Source organism: Erpetoichthys calabaricus, chromosome 13 (genome assembly GCF_900747795.2).
Source record: "Erpetoichthys calabaricus chromosome 13, fErpCal1.3, whole genome shotgun sequence".
Classification (NCBI taxonomy): Eukaryota; Metazoa; Chordata; class Cladistia; order Polypteriformes; family Polypteridae; genus Erpetoichthys; species Erpetoichthys calabaricus.
Window position 1 is genome coordinate 79089170 of NC_041406.2, and position 26096 is coordinate 79115265.

At 38.1% G+C, this 26096-nt stretch overlaps 1 protein-coding gene across 1 annotated transcript in view; it reads right to left on the bottom strand.

Moving 5' to 3' along the window:
- Positions 1–26096, bottom strand: part of thsd7aa (thrombospondin, type I, domain containing 7Aa) — a 486116-nt gene that overhangs the window by 142410 nt on the left and 317610 nt on the right. Inside the window, exons 5-6 of the mRNA XM_028817154.2 lie at positions 24381–24536; positions 23032–23235 (exon numbers count right to left, since the gene is read on the bottom strand). Of these exons, the coding sequence (XP_028672987.1) occupies positions 23032–23235; positions 24381–24536 (360 nt within the window). The remainder of the gene's footprint in view (positions 1–23031; positions 23236–24380; positions 24537–26096) is intronic.

The following is a 26096-nucleotide window of genomic DNA, read 5'->3' on the forward strand; positions in this document are numbered from 1 at the left end:
CCCTGGCTGGGTTTCTGACTTGTGCCCTGTGCTGAAGGTTAGCATTTATGTTACATTGCTTTTCTTTAAAAAACTATGACTTTCATAAGACAACCTGCATTTTAGTGTTATTAGTATACTGTGAAATATATTTCTTTTCTACACATATGCAGCTGCTGGTGTGTAATGAGGAAATCACAGGTGACAACCACCTTCATTAATTTCAATGAAACTGAAACTATAGTGGTTAAAATAAGGGGCAGAATTTGTTAAGATAACTGAAACTAAAAAAAACACCTCAGAAGTAAATCAAAAGCGAAATGGAAGTCAGTGAACCAAAAATGGAAAAAAGAAAATGAAAAGTCTGCTCTTTGTGTTTACCACAGCTGGCAAGACTAGATTGGGTGATTCAGCATCTCTATATGCATTGAGAAAAATCACAGGCTAGTAAGTAAACAAATGTCTCTCTAATTTTTACTATAAGCCATTAAAAAGAGTAATAACTCACTGTATATTCATGATTAAAAATATCTAGCAGTACTAAAAAGAACTGTGCAAACAATTTTTTCTTACTTAAATGCATATTTACTATATTATGACAGAAGTGGATATAATGGTTAAAAGTTTGGTACATAAAAATCATGCTGTTGTTGCTGCATGAGTGAGTATAGGTGTGAGTGAGTGCCCTGAAGTGAGCTAGTGCCCTGTTCAAGGTTGGCTCCTGCTCTTTGCCCTATGCTGCTGAGGTAAGCAGTACCTCCCCATGACCCTGAACTGGATAAACAGGTAAGAAACTCGATTACTGAATGATCTGTAACAGAATCAGTTGTTGGTTATTGGAAATCTAAATATATGTAAATTATTTATTTTCTGAAATGTTACACGATTTAAAGAAATAATGACAGTTATATTTTCAACCACACCAAAACAGCAAACAACATTTGAATGGATGTAACGCACATTTTCGATAAATTAGCTTTTAAATCTATGTTTTTTCTGTTTCAGAATTCTAAATAATTGCATTAAAGTATGAATTCTTCTTAATTAAAAGATGATAAGCAAAAGAAACCAGCAATCACGGATGTCTTTCAAAAATAATATAACAAAGACAGGGCGCTTCTGTACTTAGTCTTGTCAGTTTTAAGCTGATCATTTTTTATAAAGTGTTAAGTCTGCTTATAATTAAAAGAATATAATTAAAATAATAGCATTCTGTCTCTGAGATGGGTATTTTACAGTATTTACTTAAGCTGTACAGAGGAGACTAACCTACTCGTACATCCCATGATTTAAGGACATATTGTACCCTGACAGGCTCAGAGAATCAAAGGAGACTGTGTGGGGTCTTAATTCAGGTCCATATCAATAAAGATGATCCAGCTTATTCCTTTCGACTAAATTGTAAATTGCATACTTGAGGACAACAGTGGAAAACTGGGGGAAGTTTATTTAAGACTGAAGATAGAAATCACTTCTTTATGCAAATACTTGTGGGAATCTGGAACAAACTACAAACTCATATAGTTAAAGATGAAAGACAACCTTTAAGAAGTAGCTGGATAACATACTGAGATATCTTGGTTATTATTGCAGCTAAAAGACTGAGACTGATGGACTGAATGGTCTCCACTTGTTTGTCAAATTTCATGTGTTCTTATGTAAGTCTTATCAGGCTCCAGCGTTACTTTTTTTAATTTAATATTTATGGTTTTTGGGGTGATACAGTAGTTTGCACTTCTGCTTCACATTTACAAGATACTGGAGATTTAGCCACAGTCCTGTCATTGTCTGTGTGAAAATTACATGCTTTCCCCTTGTGCAAGTGTAAAAATATATTGTTACATTGCGTGAAATGTGTCCAAATAAAGCAGTTTTCAGGCTCACCAAATCCTAGATTGTTCATTTTTGTTTAGCATGTGCAAGGGTGTTGCTTCCTTAATTTGCAATTTTCAAATCTAATCTGTCCCTTACAATGGAAAACTCACCTAGTCTGACTGTTCTTTTCTTCCTCTGATTCATGATGCATTTGAATAATATTGTTTGTAGTTTGTTACTTTGCTACTTTAAATCGTGTTCTAATATAGTTTTAAAATTCCTTGTGATAATGCCCTTTATAAAAAGCACTGTAGAAACATTAACTTTACCCCAGTTCATCTTCCACATGATAAAGTCAACCTTTCCTTTAGAACAAAAATATCTCCGGTTAAAGATTGTATTTTTTTCTTTTTGATTTTGTTATAACAATCCTGCAGAGTCCTTATGCCCACTGAAAAACACAAATTAAAGTCAAAAGGCCATGAGAGCTATTATATTAAACAGAGACAAGTGAAGGGAAGTTTTGCTTAAGCTATATAACACACTGGTGAGCCTTCTTTTGGAGTACTGTGTGCAGTTTTGGTCTTGATATTACAAAAAGATATAGCAGTGCTATAGAAAGTCTGGGGGAGATTGAATACCTAAATCGCAGACTGTGAGATAGAGATAGAGAGAAGAGAGTGAAGGAGATGAATCCTTCCAGTTCAAATAACAGGAGATTAACAGGTGACAGTATGACCTAAGCACCTTCAAAACTTGACTTGATGAACTTTTGGAGAAATCTGACAGGTTTTCTTGAGATGAATGGCCTGTTGTTGTCCAAATCATTCTAATGTTCTGATCCATCTCCACACAAACATCAAACATTGCTCTACCAATGGCTGCCATGTAATTTCCATCTTGAATGCCTTGCTGACCTGTTAGATGTGGGCCCTGAATGAATCTATGAATAACTTATAATGTGTGGCCAACCGGGGGGTTGCTTCAGCCACCCAGCCCCAACACAGACAGATTCTAGACCAGGGGTCCCCAACTCTGGTCCTGGAGAGCCCCAGTGGCTACAGGTTTTCATTCTAAACATTTTTCTTAATTAGTGACCTGTTTTTGCTCCTAATTAACTTATTTTGAATTCATTTTATTTGACTTGCTCTTGAAGACTCAGACCCCTTTATTGTTTCTTATTCTTTAATTAGCAGCCAAACAATAATAAGATACAAAACGTGACCAGCAAACTGTGTCGATCATACAATACCTGAAAATAAAGAAAGGTGAAGGTCTCAGGAATACTGATCTGCTCAGATCCCCAAAACATTTGACCAGTGCTCTTAGAAAAGAGAAAATCAACAACTTCAGAAATGTATGCTATTTTTACATTGAGAGGTCTTCTGTTGGCTCCCTCACTTCACATTTCATTTTTATTTGGGGGCCATTTAAGGAAATAAATGAAGCAATGCAGAGGAACGATGAAGAAATTCAGGGAAACAAATCTTAAAAAAACATGTCAATTAAAATTAATGCAAAAGAAGTTAGTTAGCAGCAAAAACAGGTCACTAGTTAAGGAAAGGGTTAGAATGAAAACTTGCAGCCAGTGGGGCACTCCAGGTCCAGAGTTGGGGACAATTGCTCTAGGCACAAGTCTTTGCAACACACACATTTTATTTTCAAGGGGAAGCACTTTTCTTTCGTTCTCCCTACAGCACAGTACCTTAAACAGCACACAGCACTTTCTTTTGTTTTCTTTTGTTTTCTCTTTTTTCTTCCTCTCCGTTTGACCTCCACTGACAAGATTCATCCCTCTTCCTCCTGACTCCGATTCTCCAAGTGAAGTGAGTGATCCGGATCTCGTTAGCCGGATCTGGAATCACTCCCCGGTGTGGTGAAAGCCCAGTGTAGCAGGGCTCTGCAAACTCCACAGCTCCCCCTGGCACCACCCATAGAACCCAACAGGGCTCAGTGAACTCTCATGAAGCCCTGCAGGAATCCGAGGTGCCACTACAACCCAGGGGAGCTGCCATCTAGCACTCCGGAGAAGACAGTGACCTGTGCACATCTGCACATCTGCTCCCCCACTCCTTCCAATACACAATACACATGAAATTTGACAAACAAGTGGAGACCATTCAGTCCATCAGTCTCAGTCTTGTAGCTGCAATAATAACCAAGATATCTCAGTATGTTATCCAGCTACTTCTTAAAGGTTGTCTTTCATCTTTAACTACATGAGTTTGTAGTTTGTTCCAGATTCCCACAAGTATTTGCATAAAGAAGTGATTTCTATCTTCAGTCTTAAATAAACTTCCCCCAGTTTTCCACTGTTGTCCTCAAGTATGCAATTTACAATTTAGTCGAAAGGAATAAGCTGGATCAACTTTATTGATATGGACCTGAATTAAGACCCCACACAGTCTCCTTTGATTCTCTGAGCCTGTCAGGGTACAATATGTCCTTAAATCATGGGATGTACGAGTAGGTTAGTCTCCTCTGTACAGCTTAAGTAAATACTGTAAAATACCCATCTCAGAGACAGAATGCTATTATTTTAATTATATTCTTTTATTTATAAGCAGACTTAACACTTCATAACAAATGATCAGCTTAGAACTGACAAGACTGAATACAGAAGCTCTCTGTCTTTGTTATATTATTTTTGAAAGACATCCGTGATTGCTGGTTTCTATTGCATATCATCTTTTAATTAAGAAGAATTCATACTTTAATGCAATTATTTAGAATTCTGAAACAGAAAAGACATAGATTTAAAAGCTAATTTATCGAAAATGTGCTTTACATCCATTCAAATGTTGTTTGCTGTTTTGGTGTGGTTGAAAATATAACTGTCATTATTTCTTTAAATCGTGTAGCATCTCATAAAATAAATAATTGACATATATTTAGATTTCCAATAACCAACAACTAACTCTGTTACAGATCATTCAGTAATCAAGTTTCTTACCTGTTTATCCAGTTCAGGGTCATGGGGAGGTACTGCGTACCTCAGCAGCATAGGGCAAAGAGCAGGAGCCAACCTTGAACAGGGCACTAGCTCACTTCAGGGCACTCACTCACACCTATACTCACTCATGCAGCAACAACAGCATGATTTTTATGTACCGAACTTTTAACCATTATATCCACTTCTGTCATAATATAGTAAATATGCATAACAGTAAGAAAAAAATTGTTTGCACAGTTCTTTTTAGTACTGCTAGATATTTTTAATCATGAATATACAGTGAGTTACTACTCTTTTTAATGGCTTATAGTAAAAATTAGAGAGACATTTGTTTACTTACTAGCCTGTGATTTTTCTCAATGCATATAGAGATGCTGACTCACCCTATCTAGTCTTGCCAGCTGTGGTAAACACAAAGAGCAGACTTTTCATTTTCTTTTTTCCATTTTTGGTTCACTGACTTCCATTTCGCTTTTGATTTACTTCTGAGGTGTTTTTTTTAGTTTCAGTTATCTTAACAAATTCTGCCCCTTATTTTAACCACTATAGTTTCAGTTTCATTGAAATTAATGAAGGTAGTTGTCACCTGTGATTTCCTCATTACACACCAGCAGCTGCATATGTGTAGAAAAGAAATATATTTCACAGTATACTAATAACACTAAAATGCAGGTTGTCTTATGAAAGTCATAGTTTTTTAAAGAAAAGCAATGCAACATAAATGCTAACCTTCAGCACAGGGCACAAGTCAGAAACCCAGCCAGGGTGCCAGTCCATCACAGATCACACTGATGGCACACATCCATACTTTCACTGACAAATCGTCTGTTTGGATTTACCAGTTAAGCTAATGTGCACTTTATTCTGGATGACGAAGGATAAACTGTGGTACCTTGATAAAAACACATGCAGATGTGGGTTAAGCATTCCAAGCCCCATATAGACAATAACCAGACATGGATCAAAGATACAGAAGCACTAAGCACTGTGTTACTATGCCACCTGCGAAAAAAGGTTCAAAGGTACAATATAAAGTGAATAATTTTATTTAATGATCATTTGCCTTGGAATGCTTTTGAGACCTCACATTTAGTTATGTAAAGTCACATGCACACACATATATATATTGTGGACCACCATGGGGTGTACCTGTTTCCGTACCCGACACAGGGATATACGAGACACAAGTTCTGTCCAGCACACATGTTTTATTCCAAGTGGGGCAGTGCTTTTTCATCGTTCCCCATTACAGAACACAGCACACAAACCACCAAAACACAGTCTTTTCTTCCTTCTCTCTTTCTGTGCCACCCTGTCAGAAATGTTATATTATATTTCCTTTTAAGAAAAATGAGAGTGGCAACACTCTGCTTGAAGCTGAGACTTCCCCACAGTATACCCTGCAGTAAAAAACATTCACTCACTGGGTACAAACATAGTAGAAGCAGACAAATGACTTTATCAGAAAAGCAAGCATAGGGAATTTTAGCCTCTCTCTTTTATCTCCACCAAGCTCGAGTCCTGCTTTTGAGAACAAAGGGGCAGCAGTGTGATTCACTGCTGTATCCTTCTCTCTTGCTGTAATTTACCCCTATTTTTGAATCAGTATCAGTATCAAGCGCTTGTTCTCTCATCCATGGCTCATGAGAAGTGCAGTAACTGCAGCTTGCTGCTTTCAGTTGGGTTTGAGTATATCATGAGAACTGCTCCACTACGATATGTTTCTACTTTGGCAGCCTCAGTAGAGTTCAATTTGAAAGCAAGCCTGTGATGCAGTGATGCATTTATGAAACAACGTTGCTATTCCTCGTACTCTTCTAAAGATGACTCACTAAATAAAGTGTGTGTGTGCAAAACACTTAACCTGCGGTCCCAACCAACATTCAGTTACAGTGATGTCTATGTTGTGCATTGACAACTTTCACATCATTATGCAGATGGTGAATAACGGTTCTGCTAAAGTGCCTTCTGTTTGGCATGTTATACAATAGTTCAAGTTGTTTTAATCAGATTTTTAAATCCACTGCTTTTTACAAAAGATGTTTTCATTTGCTTTTGTGTTTCATTTCAGTAATGTGGTAATGTCATACTATCTATATATATAATTCACTAAGCCGCCGACAAGTAGCCATCCATGGAAAGCACGCACCGCCGACAAGTAGCCACCCATGGAACGCACGCAAGACAGCCACACCCACCGTATATAACTCACTAAACCGCCGACAAGAAGCCACCCATGGAAAGCATGCAAGACAGCCACGCCCACCAACTCTAAGACCATTGGATACAACGACAACTCGCAGAACCACACCCACCAACTCGGACGCGACGCCTTGGAAAACACGCCGTATATATATAATTCACTAAGCCGCCGACAAGTAGCCACCCATGGAAAGCACGCAAGAGAGTCACGCCCACCAACTCTAAGACCATTGGATACGACGACAACTCACAGAGCCACACCCACCAACTCGGACGCGACGCCTCAGAAAACACGCCGTCATTTATGTTCGTTTGAGCTACAGTCCACATGCACCTCTGAGCCACGTTGACTTTTCGGTTACGACGCACAATCGCATGCACCATCGCAAACTGTTTTACACGCTACATACAGCAATTCGCATCCGCGACAAACATGCGTCTTCTTAGATGGTCCTGCAGGAGCACGGAAAACATTTCCCCGCCCACCAACACTGCTTATTCCCCGGCCCGGTCCTCCGCATCCGCGACAAACATGCGTCTTCTTAGATGGTCCTGCAGGAGCACGGAAAACGTTTCCCCGCCCACCAACACTCCTTATTCCCCGGCCCGCGTCCACCCTCGCTCTCTAGGAATTCACACTACTTGCTCATGTGACCGGACGCTACAACTCACCGACCACCCAGTAAGTCACTTTCGTCTGTGCTAGGAGTCCACATGCACCTCTGAGCCACGTTGACTTTTCATTATTCTTTTCGGTTACGACATCCGACCGCGTCCACCATCAAAAACCATGGGAAAGAAACAACGAAGCCCCGCCCAAAAACCGCTTCAAATGTATTTCATGGAAACAACACTTCTTTCAATGTTATAAAGATTCCTGCATCAGGTAACTGCATTCGCACTACACTGAATGGATCAATGTGTGTCTACCAAGCGCAGAGAGGCGTGGGTGAGCCGTTGAACCCCATTCATACTGGAAACCGGGGCTTGCATTTCTTCCCCACGAACGAGGAATTCCCAGTAAGTGCGGGTCATACGCTCGCACTGATTACGTCCCTGCCCTTTGTTCACCCCCCCCCCTCCCCTCACTACTACCATGGTTGGGTGACACAAAACACGGCGTCAATCCAGCTGTGAGCCACGTTGACTGTTCATTTGCCTTCCATTGCCACCGCTTCAAATGTATTTCATGGAAATAACACTTCTTTCAATGTTATACAGATTCTTGCATCAGGTAACTGCACGCGAGCTACACTGAATGGATCAACGTGTGTCTACCCGGCGCAGAGAGGCGTGGGTAAGCTGTTGAACCCCATTTGTGCTGGAAACCAGGGCTTGCAATTGTTCCCCATGAAAGAGGAATTGCCAGTAAGTGCGGGTCATACACTCGCACTGATTACATCCCTGCCCTTTGTATACCCCCCCACCCCTCCCTCGCTACTACCATGGTCGGGTGACTTGGTGGATTATATATAGAAAAGCAGCCAGAACCGCAAAGAACAATGAAAAGTCTACATGGCGCAGAGGTGGATTTGGACTGTACCAGAGACAAAAGCAAATGAGGCGCTGTTTGGAAAATGAACAGTCAACGTGACTCACATTTGCATGTAGACTGTGCAAAGACGAAAACGACTCAGGTGATGAATTGGGGGTGGGCACATGAGCAGGCAGTGCATACTGAACTAGCATGAAGGAGGGGGCGGAATGGCCGTCCTTCCCCTCTCCTCCCGTTCCGCCCTCTGCGCCCGAGCAGGAGGAGAAGGCGCGACGGCGGTCCTCCAGTTTTCAGTCACGGACAATTGTATGTTGGTTCGTACCGTGCATTGTTACAATGTTACTTTTCTTGGTGGTTTATTAAATTACGGATTTTTCAAATGTTAATTTTTTCCCTGTGCTTAAAAATCATTAAAAAAGCGGCCTGATTATGCGGCATATGCTACGCCGCGGGTTGGCTAGTACAGGATAAAAGGCCACATTTTGAACTGGCAGTCTTTAGTATTACGAGATCTAATTGACTTAAATTTTGTGTCAAGTCTAAAGATGAGTGTTTTGTTTTTGTGTCTCTTAGCAGACAGAGTGCCTAACTTGTTTGTAAACAATATGGTCTCATTATTGTTTCATATTTTTTGTCTGTTAAAGATTTTGATTCTGTAACAAGCAAGAATGTGAGTGTAAGACATTGTTTTAACTAATTCTTTGGAGACGGGAGACCTAATTAAGATGTTAAAAATTGTTAAATGTTTTCATAAAATGTATATGGTAGCATTTTGTCAATTAAATAATAACTCAAATGCTTGAGGACACCGGTAGAAATTAATGGCAAGCACATTCAAGATGGGATACAGAAAGCACTTTTCTAGACATAGGATCATGGTCATCTGGGAACAAGAACAGGTCATGTAACTTCTGGCTTATTTAAGCCATTTATTTTAGTGTAGACTGGGACAACTTAAGTATTATCTAACAAAGTGAGCCTCAATAAACTGGACTGTCTACACTCTTAAAAATAAAGGTGCCAGAGTGGTTCTTCAGAGTGATACCAAAGGGGAACCATTTTTGTTTCCCAAAAGACTCATTCATATGAAGGTTCCTGAAAGAACCTTTATTTATTTATATCCATAACAGGCTGCATACAGTAAATATCCATGAACAGAAGGAAACAGATTTGTGAAATACCAGTGGCTCATGATTTTAAAGGGTTTCTTGCTGCATACAAAAGCACAAGCTAAATCTAGTTTTTCTTAATCTGTTAGTGTCCTGCAAGGTAGCTCACCATACATTAAAGATTTAATTTTTTCATACATATTAGGATATTTTTCAAAGCACAAAAAAACAATGCCATATGCAAAGAACCCTTCATGAATGAAATGGTGCTTTGCCAGGCAACAACACCTCCCAGTAAAGAACCATATAGTGCCATTAAAGAACCATTATTTTTAAGAGTGTAGTTCGTCAAACTTCTTATGTCTTAGTATTTCTACTGGTCTATTCATTATGTTTAGACATCACTATAAGAGGTAAAGTACTTGGAGAAGATTGTATTAAACATCAAAGGGAACGTATACAATTTATACATCCATCTACTTTATGAAATTTCTTTTTCCATTGTGGGAGACATTTCAGACTCACTGATTAACGCAACCTGCACATTTTAAGGTTTTGATAGTTCAATTCATGACTCTGTTTCACCATGTAGAAACTGGGTAAAGATCATGAGCATATATGTAATTACTAATCACAAAATATTCTATAAGTCATTTTTCATACTGTTAAAATATGACATTAGTCAGATCCATCCATCCATTATCCAACCCGCTATATTCTAACTACAGGGTCACGGGGGTCTGCTGGAGCCAATCCCAGCCAACACAGGGTTCAAGGCAGGAAACAAACCCCAGGCAGAGCGCCAGCCCACCGCAGGACACACACACACACACCAAGCACACACTAGGGACAATTTAGGATTAGTCAGATCTAAGGGCGAAATTACTTATGGAGTGTTTATTCTCAGGCTAGTTTAATTTATATTACTGTATGTATACATTTCATAAGAAAGTAGTTGTTTGAATATTTTATGAAAACTATTAAAGCTAACATCTTTACAGGTTTAAAGATGAAGCTTTACGGTGCTTGTTAGGATCTGCTTCTAAACATTCATTACCACACTGGGAATTTCTCTCTAACAAGCATGTGCTGCAAATTTTATGAGCTAAGTTAATCTTGAAGAATCAACAAGCAAAACATATGAAACCGTATATTCATTTCTCAGTTATTATATTTTAATGAGAATTTTTTATTTACAGAATACAATTAAAATGTAAAGATAAAAAAAGAATTAGGATTATAAGTAAAATCTCTTTAAATGGTTGCCAGTAAGTGTATCTTTATTTTAAACAGTCATGAATTATCACCAGGATCTTCAAAGAGAAAACAAGACGACTAAAAGTTCAGGGAATAAATTGTATACAAAAATAAGTTCCATCTGCATATTTATGCTGCTTGTTTGCCTGAGAAATACTTTGCACCCTAATTGAACATCAAAAGCTAAATAGATAGATAGATAGATAGATAGATAGATAGATAGATAGATAGATAGATAGATAGATAGATAGATAGATAGATAGATAGATAGATAGATAGATAGATAGATAGATAGATACTCACAGGCTCATTGGGTCTATGGGCCAGAGGTACCATGCAGTGGTGCGTGTAAGAGGTGGTCACACAAAATACTGAAGCACTGCAAGATGGCTTTGTTAATGTTCACAGTTGTTTCTACTTTACTGTTTTGCTTTTCTGTTATTCTCATTTATTTATTTCAGCAATGGAGGTTACATTTTCAGTCCAACAATGAGTTTTTCTTTTTTTCATATTATTATCTATTCAGTAAAGTAGGGAAAAATAACAATAAATTAAATATGTAAAAATTCTCAAGAGTTATTGACCTTTCATTTCCTTGTCAGTACTACACAGTGTCACCGTGAATGCTGATGTGCATTGTGAGCAGCATGGGGAGAGCCATGTTACATGCCTAACAATGACAGAAAGCTGAAACAAACATCTAAAAAGACTGCAATTGGGTGCAAAGAGCCAAACAAGATGATTTGCTTGTCACAGTTTAGAATCTAGTGTTCTTAAGACTATCTTCATAAATGTCATAAGTAATTGGTTAAAATGAAATTAAAAAATGTTTCGACATCAGTAGGACTAGTACCAAATACTTTTCATTGCACTGTAGAGTGTATAGACAATAAACCGAATGGAAAAGAATCCAACTGAATTTGACTGAACTAAAAAAAAAAATTGAAAGCATAATTAGTGATGTTTTTAATAAGATGCTCATCATCATCACCTCAGTCAATGGCTTTACCATGCTGTGAAAATTAGGGTTCTGAATCAGATTTGGTATGTGGAGAGCCATCCCATAAGAAGCTCTGTGATAATGCCCTTTGATTTTATCATGTTGGACTATCTATGAAACATTGTTTATTCTGAAAAAAAAACGATATGGCTTGATGCATCTATCACCAGAGCTGCAGTAATGGTCATCAAGAACTTGGATGTATAGTATTAATTTCAGATTATTTTGTGTCTTATGCACTCACTATGCAAAGTATACTATCAACTAATACCACCAGTAATTTCTGACTCATGTGGATTTCCCCACTTCCTGGAGGGGTGCTTGTTACTTATTTACCTCATTTAACCTTGGAAAATTGCGTTGGTAGTTTCTCTAAGAAGAGGAAGAGATCTCTTGCACTTTCAGCTTTAAGTTTCATTTAGTTAACACTTGAGTTACAATCAATTATTTTGTTTAATAATCCATTCTGTTACAGCTTCACATATATATTTACTTGTAATAGATTGTATAATATTATTATATACTAGCAGTGTAAGCCTGTGCAGTAAAAAGCCTGGGCTCCTAGAAACTGTTGAAATTGTCAGAAAAAAAATTGAAATGCAAAAAAATTGAAACCCTGACCCCTGTCTGTCAGTGGGTAAGCAAGTTTGTCTCTGACTCGTTAACTTGGGGCTGCCTTACCGGCTGTTTGAGCTTCATTGCTGTAGCCTCGCACTTCTGGGCTGGCCGGACAGACACACACACTTCCATGTGTAGATGTTTATATATAAGAGTAACTAAAAATTCTATACATTTTACTTGAGAACTTGTCACAGACCTCTGTGCCTTAACGCAGTGAAGACTGCTATACAAAAAATATAAAAAATGGAATCTGATGTGCATAAACTATTGTTTCACTATGCAAATAGCTAAATATGATGCTGATATTATAGTAAATTCAATTTTGATTTTTTTCTACACATTTTCTAAAGTAAATATACAGTACCTAAGATTCAAAAAAATATACCACAAAGGGGGGAGGCATGATGATGAATTGATTAGCACTGCACCCCCTGACTCCCAGATTTAGGGTCTGAGTCTCATGTCTGGTCACTGACTATATGTAGATCGAAATTCTTCCTGTGTCCTAATGGGCTACTCTCCTGGGTAGTCCACTGTGCCTCATATGTCCAAAAGTATTGCAGCTTGGTATGACTGACACCTCTAAACTGGTCCAGTGTGATGAAGTGTTGATGTGTAAATAAGTGAATCCTACAATGAAATGCAAAGTTTTTTTTTTATTTTAACACAATGCTGCCAGGATGTGCTTAGGACCCCATTGTTATACCAGTCATGTTATCCAGGATACTCTGCTGGAACACAGCTAGTCAAACCCACCTACAGTTTTAATTCCACACAATACCTCCCTGAATTGCCTGGTGGCAAGCAGGAAAGTTGCCACTTGCAGGAAACAGGGTAGCCAGACTTGTGGAAATGCATTTAGTCAGAAAATACAAGCCAGGGTTGATACCAAAATTTACAGAACTTTTGTCAAAGCCAAGTGTAAAACTAATATAACCTCATGACAAGCTTTTGTCAAAAAATGTAGACTCGAAACCATATGACAACCTGGAGGCCAACATCTAGAAACTGTATAATAACCTGAAAGTGAGCTGTTATGTAAACTTTGATTCAAAACTGTGCCATAAATCCTAAATGACGTCCTTTTGGCATTGGACTCAGGACTTCATGTGATTATGGTTCTTCTCGACCTATCTGCTGCCTTTGACACAATCGATCATGGCATCATGATCTCCCGACTCGAATCCTGGGCTGGTGTATCTGGCTCAGCCCTTGACTGGTTCAGGTCATATTTCTGCAACAGGACTCTTAGAGTCATGTTGGACGATTTTTCATCTGAATCAGTCCTACTCCCATGTGGGGTTCCCCAGGGTTCCATTTTAGGGCCACTACTTTTTTCAATCTACATTCTGCCTTTAGGTGCAATTTTTAGAAAACATGCAATTTCATATCATCTATATGCTGACGACTGCCAAATTTATTTTTCCCTTAAGCCAACTGACTCCACCAAACCTCTCCTCAACTGCCTATCTGACATTAAGGATTGGCTGGCTGTAAATTTCCTTCACCTGAATGATTCAAAAACCGAGGTCATTGTTTTTAGTCCCGACTACAAACAGATTCCATCTTTTGGCCTCGACTCTCTTCCCACTCCAGTAACTTCATCTATCTTTAATCTTGGAATCAAAATGGATTCGTTCCTGAAAATGGATGCTCAAGTCAACAGCACAGTAAAATCCTGTTTTTTCCAGCTCAGGCGTATCGCCAAACTCAAGCCTATTCTGTCTAACCATCTCCTGCAATCAGTAATCCATGCATTTATTACGTCCTGGCTTGATTACTCTAATTCCTGCCTTTATGGTATCAGCAAAGCCACTCTTTCTAGACTACAACTGGTTCAAAATGCGGCTGCAAGGCTTCTAACAGGGAGTGGCAGAGGCCAACATATTACTCCAATTTTAAAAACCTTACATTGGCTGCCGGTTAGATTCAGAATCGATTTTAAGATACTCCTCCTAACTTATAAGGCATTAAATGGTCTAGCCCCCGCCTATTTGAGTGTTTTGCTCCATCGATACAATCCCCCTCGCGCTCTTAGATCCGCAGATCAGCTCCTTCTAACCGTTCCCAAGACACGTTTCAAAGCTCGTGGTGAAAGGGCTTTCTCCGTCGGTGCACCCAGGCTCTGGAACTCCCTACCCTTAGTGGTTAGGCAAGCCACTTCAGTTGCCACATTCAAATCACGCTTAAAAACGCACTTCTTCACATTGGCTTTTAATTCTTAACTTGTTTCATTTTCTATTTGTTTTTCGCTATTTTCTCCATTTTATTGGTTCCTCTGACCTGTTTTTAGTTCAAATTCTCTCTTAATGTTTGCTTTAATATTTTGTTTTTAGTCTTGTTTGTTTTAACTGTACAGCGCTTTGGTCGGTTGTAATGCTGTGTTTTTAAGCGCTCAACAAATAAATATGGTATGGTATGGTATAAATGTAGATGAGCTGTTGCGAAAATCTAGACACAAAACTGTTAACTGAAACAGAAACAAGAATTGATATGAGTTAAAAATCAAAAGGCATTCACCTCAAAGGCTTACACTGAAATTGCTTGACTGTTGGATTCAGACTTTCAAATCCTGCACCTGAGCATCCACAATATGAGTTGTGTCTTCTGGATGGCAGGCCCTTGCAACAGTGTAGAATATCCTAGCAACAAAATGCTGAGACCACAAAATGGTAACATGTCTCACTTAAAAATAAATGATAAAAGAATTTTCACTGGTTCATAACTAAATTATTAATATTCACATATGAATATTCCCTGAGGTTAAAGCCTTCCAAAGACCCAGAAAAATGCAGTAGAAAAATTCCGCTGGAGAAAAATACAATGAACAAACCACTCCAAATCATAATACATATGACCTTTGTCACAGGAGGCTGGGGGACAGACCCAGCCGGGACACCTGGAAGGACCGGGAGGTGGCGTTGATGTCCTCCGGGCCACGAGGGGGCAACCGCCCTGGATCGGGAGAGGACCACGGGAGAGGAGCAAGGAGGCTCAAGCCCGTTGGGGCCCGTGGCCTCCGCCAGGGGGCGCCCAAGCCTCAGCGAGCCCAGGAAACATTCACTTCCGCCACACCCGGGAAGATGGATGAAGAGCCTTCCAGGGATGCCCAGAGTGCTTCCAGGTGCAAGGGCAGCACTTCCGCCACACCAGGAAGTGCTGCCGGAAGAGGGTCATCAGGCACCTGGAGCACATCCGGGTGAGAATAAAAGGGGCCGCCTCCCTACAATCAGGGAGCTAGAGTCAGGAGTGGGAGCAGGATGAAGCTCCCATGGAGAGAGGAAAAGGCGGCCCACAGACAGTGTGAGAAAGGCTCGTATTAGGGGTGATTGGTGCTGGGAGCTCTGTGTGCTGTGCAGGATTGTATTAATAAAATGTATGCTTTTTATAAAGATGTAGTCTCAGTCTGGTGGTGTCCGGGCTTATCTCACACCTTGAACTAGATTAAAGAAGCAATGAAAATGGGTGCATGGGTGGAAGGATAGGTCATATTTTAAAGCCACTGAAGTCATTTTAATTACCTAGGAAAATATTGTATTTTTGAGCAAAATTATAAATATTCTGATATTTATAAAGAATAATACCAGAGTAAATGTATTTAAATATGAATCAATGAACATAAATAATGCAAAATGGTTTGACATTAATAAAGATATAATCACTCTTAACATATTAATTTGCCTAGTTTTATGTTGTAACTTACAATTTTTTTCTTGATTTTATAATGATATGAACTGACACCCCTTTCCAGGAATGGTTGTGCAGTATGGCCGAAGCTGTTAGAAAAGGCTTCACCAGATTTAAATTAACTGGATTTGAAATTGTTATGGTATATAATTTTATAATTGTATCATATATCGTCATTTTAAATGTGTTTATGTACTATCCTATCCATGCATTTAAAAAAATAAATTGTCCCAATTCCTTTTTAATAAAATGAGAAAGTGGCACATCATTTACTTGATGCTTTTATCAAAAGAGACATGTAAGTCACATCAGCAGGTTAGGTGATTGATTCAGGGTCAGGCATTGAATCCGTCATGGTTATTGAACTAGCACCCTTTTTGTTTATAGTTCCGACCCTATAAGTCATGAGGCCAAGGTGCACTTTCCAGTCACTCTCCATGGCTTTCAAATGTTACATTATTGATGGAACATCTTTCATGAAATAACATATGGCACTGGCTTTATTATAATTAGTTGTGTGCAGTTGTGTAAATAAATGATCTCTCTACAAAACCCATCATTTGCATCATTAATTCAGACACCGGTTTTAATCCATCAAGTCAACCAAAATACTTTAGAAAATCAAGGGTAGCAGCTTTTCCACATAGTAGTATGCTCAGTTATTTTGTAACACTTAAGTTTAGATACTGCAAAATTCATCTATTACTCATTTACTCTTATGTAACAAAACCTTAATAAAGACTTCTTTGGGTTTACAAAGCAAAAGTAAAAATGTTTATTCATCCCTACAATGTGACCTACTAACAAAACTTCACTTGGGAGTGGTCTGAGGTGACACATTTCCCCTGATGTGAGATATTTAGTATAAGACCAGAGATCCTTCAAGTTTTACCATAATGTCAATATGCTGCACTGCACAGATATGAAAGATCTATCAACTGAAGTGTTATATTTGATATGAAGACCACAAGAAGCCTTTGTTAAGATCTTGTTTACATAAACGTAAAATGACTGATAGATGCATTTTTGCAGTATCTCATCTAACGTGTTACTGGTTTTTTATATTCATCCGGCTGGCTAGAAAGTAAATGTACCAATTTGATTTTTCCAGAAGTTTAATATACAGGGGGAATGAGAAGAATCCTCAATTCAAGCAATGCTCAATAATATTCATAGCCATATAATCAGCAGGGAGAAAGATTTGAAATGCCCCTTCAACGTTTGGAAAACTAGCAACAGAATCTTTACAGGACAAGGCAGATGTAGGGATTCTCCTATTACATGGGGGGTAATTCCTAGCCCAGAATGTATCTGTGGTGCTCCTAACCAAACAATTTCTCATGTCGTGCAGAACTGTGAACACATGTCCTACTGTAGTGAGTGGACAGATATGCTGATGCTACCCCCATCCACAATCGAGTGGACAGAAAGCCTGGAAATTACATTGTGGCTACCCTTTTTTGTGATTTCAAAGTAAATTCAACTCTTTGTTTTATAGATAGATAGATAGATAGATATATACCTGTATGATTATACATTAAAATATAGGACTCTTTTAGAACTGGAAAACATAAAATTTAAGTCAAGTACCATTTTAAAATGTAATTCTGAATTAGGCAGTTTGGCATACTGGTTAAGAGACTTTGGAGTTCAGACCCTGAGGTTGTGGGTTCATATCCTGCTACTGACAAGTCACTGATAAGTCACTTGATCTACCTGTGCTCCAGTTGGAAAAACAAAAGAAATGTAATCAATTGTATCTCAGATGTTGTAAGCTGCCTTGGACAAAGGTGTCAGCCAAAGAAGTAAATAATAGCAGTTAAGATGATATAAAACAAACCCCAAAATTATTTTTTCCCAAGCTGAACTATATAAGAACTGATTCTAGTCTATAACAATTATAAAACCAATCTAAAACACAAATATTTATTTTAAAAACTGTACAAAAAGTACTATCTTCACTTCACTAACTTAAGCCTTAACTCTCCTTGGTCTTTTAAATTTCCATTAAGCAAAGTAATTGACTGTTCTTCAAAGGGCACCCAATCTTGTACATGCCATTTTCTGTTTTGGTTTTTTTTTTCATTATTTTCAGACAACATAAAAGAAAACTAAAAGTAATTATCTCTCAGAATTTGTAGAAATTTGCAGAAATTGATTGTGTTGGATTCTGTATTATTTAGAGGCTTTGCCAGCGTCTATTCACTTTACAACAAGGCAAATATTTTTCTTTTGTAGAAAGCACAAAATGAATCACACACGCACATAATACACTCAAATGCTAGATTGAGTGCACTGGGATCAATCTGCAGCAAACACAGAGTTTTAGGTGGGCTAAATGAAAGGACAAAATTACAATGGTAATTATTGATTAACTTTAGAGCACAAATGTTTATGAGCAGTACTGTTTGAGTAGTAAATGCCTGAGACAATGCTGTGTTTTGAATGAGTGGGGTCAAGCTTATGACCTTAACAGAGTGCTTTCTACAAGAGAGCTGCTGCTTTATTGTCATGAGTGCCCTACTGGGTTTATTGTAAAACTGCAGACTGAAGTGTTAAAAATCACAATCCACATGTTGTATGCTTTATGAAGAAACAAAGGGGACATAAAATAGAAACGTGGAGCCATTCTAACAATTCTCATTTTCCCTCAAAAACCTCAAGAGGGAATCTTTCCGAGGTACACAGCACTTTCTATAATGCATTCTACAAGAGGCCTGCTTATTTAGTGAATACAGGAGCTGTAGTTGGACAACACACAACAGTCCTTGCATTGTCAGTCAGTCATCTTCCAACCCGCTATTTCCTAACACAGGGTAATGGGGGTCTGCTGGAGCCCATCCCAGCCAACACAGGGCACAAGGCAGGAAGAAATCTCTGGGCAGGGCACACACACACACACAGACACACACACACTCACCAAGCACACACTAGGGATAATTTTATGATCGCCAATGCACCAAACCTGCATGTATGTGGACTGTGGGAGGAAACTGGAGCACCCGGAGGAGACCCATGCAGACCACAGGGAGAACATGCAAACTCATACGCAGGGAGGACCCGGGAAAAAAACCCAGGTCTCCTTACTGTGAGGCAGCAGTGCTACCACTGCGCCACCGTGCCACCCATCCTTGTATTGTATGTATGATAAAGAGATGAGGCATACTCAAACTGGCAGGTCACAGGAGTCACAGGCCTGAATACCCCTTCACCTAATTCATTCAACATCCCCACCATCCCATGTCAAATCATCATGTGAGCATTTTTCATTTTTCTTCATGAAGTGTTGTGTGATCTAGTTGAATATCATTTCCAGATGGTTCAAGCTTTAAAATGCACATCAGTAGCCAAGAGCTGATAAAGCAAATATTTGATCTTCACATTCTGAAATTAAATAGTAATTGTTTGGACTCATCTCATCCTAACATGCAGTGTTTTTTCTTTTGGGTGATACCAGTCATTCTTTTTTCAATTTCCTCATCTTGATTAGTGAACTTGGACATTATATTGTTTATAAACATAGCATATGTTTGTATGTGGCTGTGTGTTTGACTTCCTGGTAAATAGGCCCCAGTCAGTGCGGACTGGCAACAACAATTCTTTGACGTTGTTCACCAATATTAGTGTACTGTAAGGCTGCTACCAGTGCTATACAGTCTATATGCTTATGACTATGCAGCAAAGTATAAGATCAACAAGATCATCAACTTCACAGTCAGCACAACCGTGATCAGCCTCATTGTGGTAAAGCACATCAAGGGTCTGTGGCGGAAAAAGATTTCTTTTTAAACAAGCAGTGATGCTCAGATTTTGCAGACTGTAGTAGCAAGAGAATGAAACACAGTGTGCCCCTGGAGAATTTAATGGAGAAATTCGCTGATAGCTTGTTCAGGGAAACAATTTGGATGGATAATAGGTTAGTTGATGAGAGACAGAGAGAGAGTGCAATTGACATCACCATGAAGCACTCCACTTTGTGGTGTACAAATGTACTATCTGTTCCGCCAAGGTTGGGAGCCTTCTTTAGCTCAGGCTAATAAGAAACTGCTTCTGAAGGCCGTGGTAATCTAGTCATTGTGGGCTTGCAGCTGACCACTGCCATTTACCACAGTGCAAATCTCCAAACTGAGACGGCTTGTGGTATGTGGGAGTCCACTGCAAAGCACTCGGCATAATCGTCAGCCTTTCCACTGTGGAAGGGTGAAGTGTGGTGTGGTGGCACTCTACAGGAGAGTGGTGACTGTGTGTGAAAGAAAGAGAGAAACAGAGAGAGCTCAGCTAACATTACCAGAAAGCACTTTGCAATCTGCTCAACCAAGGCTGGGAACCTCCTTTAACTAAGGGTGATAAGAAACTGCTTCCGAGTGCTTTTGTCATCCAGATGTTGCAGTTTTGCAGCTGACCACTGGCAGATACAACAGTGCAAATCTGTGAACTCAGAAGGCTTCTGGTGTGAGTCCATTGCAATACAATAGCCTATAGTTCACCCATGAACAAATGGGGAATAATCTGTGCATAATATGTCAAACACACAATCAGCATTATATATTCAAATATAACAAAAATAACAGACAACCTTCTAACTTTACAGACTTGGAAAAATGAATGTAGAATCTCCAGGTCTGCGCTGGCACTCAGAAAAAGAACCTTCCCTAATGAACAATACATATTAATAAAAATAAAAAATATAATCAATGCAGTAAAACTGTATAGTGTCAGTGGCAGCTCTGTACCAAAGACTCTGTACCTAGGACTGGCATCGTCATTTTGGAAAGGCCTGTTTGGTTTAGTAATTTTCTCTCATGCGATGCATTTATAATCATTATTTTTTTTATAAAATTCTTGTGTACTTTTGCTTATATTTATTCAAATTTGACTTTTTCAAAATTTGCAACCATTATGAAGGAGAGGTAATTCATTAATACTGGGTTTTGAAAAGATTACTATTAAAAGTTATGTTGATTATTATGTCTTTCCACTGTTCCTGTGGTTATTCCAGCCCAGCTAATAGATCAGGAAAACTGGAACAAAATAAATGTGGAATCACGTGCATTGGCTAAATGATGTCGTCATCCTTTTTCTACAGTAAGTTCCTATATATTGTAAATGTATGAAATAACAATGTTTACAATTTTCTTATGTTGCTCATGTGTTCTTATGTTAATCTAACATTTCTTGTAGTCATTATTACAAACTATCAATAAAATTCTAAAAACTTTATGAACCTTCTTAGTTAACTATTTGTAATATTGAAAAAAACAAGGCACTAGGTTATAATACTGCTTTTTGTAACTTTACCTAAAATGTAAATAAACATATTGACTACAGATGAGCAAAAGAAGTACTGTTTTCTGTTTATACTGCAGTTTGTTTCACTGACCAAAATTATAAAGAAATGTTCAATCCTTACAAACAGGTAGAAGCAGTATGTTACACAAATTCTGAAAAGTCAAGAGTTAGCATCTTTAAAGATATTAACTCACACTAAGTTACAACAAGAAACTTATGGTCAATCCAATAATTAGTATTGCTTTTCTGCCAGTTTAATTAAGAAAAACTATCAAGTAGTCATAATTAGCTATGCTGCCAATACACCATTCTAAATTATAAATAATATTTGTATCATCTTGATATGCATCCATCCATAAATAATTATGATAAAATGCATTATGTTTTATACCCCAGTATAAATGGATAAAAACAACTTCAGAAACATGAACCATAAATCATAAGGAGAGTGAGAAACTTTGCCTGTCTATAGACATCACAGCACAAATCATAAAAATGCAAAATGTAGAATTTAAAATAACAAAGTAATAAGGGTTAATTTGAGCCAATCATCAATGACCTCATATGAGGTTTGTGCCAAACTGTAAATTGTAGTACAGATGAACAGAATACTTCATGTACTGATAACCTGACAAATGTTCAGTACTGATTGTACAGCTACAGTTACATAAGCGTTCAAAAATACACACTTAAAACTCACAAACACCCAAAACACAGAGTAATTCTGTACGATTCTATGTGGCATAAAATCTATTTAAAGCTTGATAAAATCTGCATGAGAACTGGAGTTGAGAAGGAACTCTTTCTTCCCTGCTTTATCTACCGCAGCACTAAATCTGACATGATTTGTCTTTATATTTAGAAGCAATCTGTTGAAATTGTGAGTACATAGTAGTCTACATTTAAAATGTTTGATCTTCTACATTTTACTGAGTAATCTAATAGAAGCACCTGCAGTCAAAATACTACCTCCGATTCAGGGATGCTGAAAACAGATTATACATAATGGCATACATTTCATTGGTAAACAAATTTTCTTAAGTACCGGTACATAACTAGAGTTTTTCAACTAACAGGCATATTAAAACCCCTTTTTCTTAAGATGCAGTGGCAAAGTGAAATATGTTGCACAGTGTATGCCAACGTAAGCTGTTTTTGTTTCACCATGACTTGTTGTATGTATCTAATATGAAGACTGTATTATCCACTCTGCCAATAAAAAAGTGGTTTCCAGCAGGTACAGCAGAAGAACTTACATGTCACTAGAATCTAATTATGAATCAAGACTAATGAATGTGACGTCAAATCCAAAAACATTGATGGAGTGATACATGTATTTTAAAAATCAGAACTAGGGCTTAGTTATGTGCAGTCTGAAGAAAGCCCTATCAGACAACTGAGGTGCACTCTAAAAGTTATCAAGAGAAATATTCAATGCCCACAATTTCAAAAAAGGTTTCACCCATTCAATAAAAATAGAGTAGACAACCGAGGAAAGAAGAAAGCAGCAATGTACAACAAACATTGCTGACATGCTACTTAACAGTTTACTGTATATGTGCTTCCATAAATGACAGTAGGAATCTTCAACGAAATTAAATGTAAGACAAAAATAGTCACTCACCATCACTGTTGACACATTTCACTTCTGGTGTCTGAGTTCCGGGTCCACATACTTTTTCATTGTCAGGTATACAGTCTTCCAGTTTAGCCAACTGCCAATCATAGCAGGTTGGGTCATCACATGGTATTGCTTCAGTAAGGTGAGGACAACTTCCAGCTCCTCCTGTTGGCTCATTGATAATTCTTCTTTTTCTTAGTTTAAAGCCTTAAGAAAGATTAGGCAGAGAACAGTGTGCTTATGTGAGAATTTAGCTAATATTAGCTATGCATCTAATGAGATTTGGTTTTTGAGATGCAGAAGTTTAAGCTTATTGTCTCATAAATTGTATAATAGAGTTCTTACGTTAATATATCTCACAAACAACAAAGAAAAATGTAGTGAATGACACTAAATACAACATTAGGGGTCTACCATTAAATGAATGGGTTTATCATATGCCATTACATGTCAGTCCTTCAACACTTGGAAGTATTCTAAGAAACTGTGTTCGATGAGGTTTGTTAATGCTCCAATTACAGCTCTTTGATAGTTTTCAATCAGTCTCATTAATTTCATGACGGACCTCATATACTGTATGCAAAAAATACAATATTCAATATATATTCAACAACTCATCCATGCATGTTTCAACATGAGTAGCTATTGAGTAACCCTAGAATCTACTGGTGTGAGTGCTAGTGGTCCTATACCATTTGCCAGAATAACAAAGAGCGAAGACTGTGCAAGAGGGATGAGGTCTTACTTAATACTACTGTGTGCTTTTTTAAGGTGACAAGTTATTTATGCCCTGGATACGAAAGCTGTATGCCAGTATTATTCTGGGCCAATTTCACCATCCTTTTAAAAAATAAGCTAATAAAGTTTACTTATTTAGTAATTTGTTGATGTTCATATTAATATGCAATATTTGACTTTATTAATTATAATAACATAATATTTTGAACCTTAAAGAATAAATGAAATCTTCTACACCAAATTTTAAAAATAGATATACAAGTTAAATGTATATGCTGAGATTGACACACCTTGTTAACTACTATATTATGAGATTTGCATTCTGGAGTTGCTAATGGAGTGTCTTAAGCCTGTATTATAAACAACATACTGCACAGATATTTTTATAGTATCTTTTATAGTATCGTATACTAATATAGTATAGCTGAGACCATCTCATGCAATTAAGTATACATTTTAAAGTCTCCTAAGCATATACAACAAAACCAGAAATCTAATTATCTGATGACAGCTGGATTAATGTCAAAGGTTATATTAACATATTACTACGTATGATACAGTTTAATGTACTTGTTCATTCTGAGCCCTTCATACAGTATAATGCTAAACCATACCTTTTTTCCCAGCTTGGTCTTCACAGTTTTCGTAAGTGCATGGGCCCCAGGCTGTCCAAGCTGACACTTCACATTCAACTGGACATGGAATATGACATAGCTGTGTGGTGTTTGGTATCAGCCCTGTACATAACCGAGTATCCACAGGCTTTGAAGCTGTAAATGATTAAATTGAAGAGATTTAGTATGGACAGTACTGCATAAATGTAGACTATACCTTGCTAAAAATTCTTCTTCTTCTTAGTATGTCCAGCATACAGAACTTTAAAAATTACTGCAAACTTGAAAAGCCAAGAAAAATGACACCCTTTATTGCCTAACTTACAAGATTACAATATGCAAGCTTTCAAAGCAACTCAGGCTGCTTTTTCTTTCTTAACACCATCACCATTCTAAACTCTCGACCCTTACCACTCAATAGCTGACCTTTCTAAATATAAAGAATTTCTCGTTGCATTCTGTGTATATTTTCACCTGTTTACATACATACGTCTGTTCTGTACAAAAATATATTATATACCTCATCCCATATATCTGTTGTGACGGATGGCCAGGGCTCATGCCTGGGCGGGACGCCCCTTAATAATAATAATAATAATTATTTGCATTTATATAGAGCTTTTCTCACTACTCAAAGCGCTCAGCAATTGCAGGTTAAGGGCCTTGCTCAAGGGCCCAACAGAGCAGAGTCCCCTTTGGCATTTATGGGATTCGAACCGGCAACCTTCCAATTGCCAGTGCAGATCCCTAGCCTCAGAGCCACCCCTCCAGGAGACAATGTGGGAGACCCAGTATCTCCCCCTGGATGCTAGATGGCAGCCTCCCTGGGTTGCAGCAGTGCCCCTTTTGGGCATTGGTCTTGCCACATCCGGAAGTGCAGCTGGGTGTCAGCAATCAAGCACCTGGAGCACTTCCAGGTGAACCAATAAAGGGAGCCAGCGACCACCACTCAGCAGCCAGAATCGGGAGGAAGAGGATGAGGTTGCCAGGGAGGAGTGGTGGAGGAAGGTAGAGTGCTTGGTGTTACTTAAATACTGTGCTTTGGGACTGTGTTGTGTCTGTGGGTACAAGAAAGGCATATCCCACAAATGAAGAAAAATAAATATTTGTTTTATTTTACCCGTGCCTCCCGTGTGAATCTTTGTCAGGTCAGGCGCAATATAGCGCCTTTCTTTTACACTGTACAAACTGATCAGTATTCATATCTATATACTCTTCCTTGTATATACTACTACCTGTAAATTCAAATATCACATAGATATGAATTTTCACTTGTATGCTGCTTTATTGCACCTTACTGTCTATTGCACTTTAATGTACTATTTGCACCCACTGTGTATTGCACCTTACTCTACTATTTACAGTTTCTGGTTAGATGCTAAACTGCATTTCATTATACAGTACCTGTACAATGACAATAAAGTTGAAACTAATCTAATCTAATCTAATTTAGTTTGTTCTCTATGTTGCTCTAGACCAAGTGACATACACTTTGCCATGTGTAAAAACTGGCAATGATAAATAAATACCAAAAATATTTAAAATCTGCTGAGCAATGGACATAGTGGAAATGCATTATGTAAATGAATGCAGAATTACAGTTATACAGTATGTAAACACACACATTTACATCATCCCAAAAATCTCTATTCCTTATTCAGGCTGTGTTTATTACTCTCTTCATCTTCACTGCATTCTTTTCTGGATCCTGTGTAG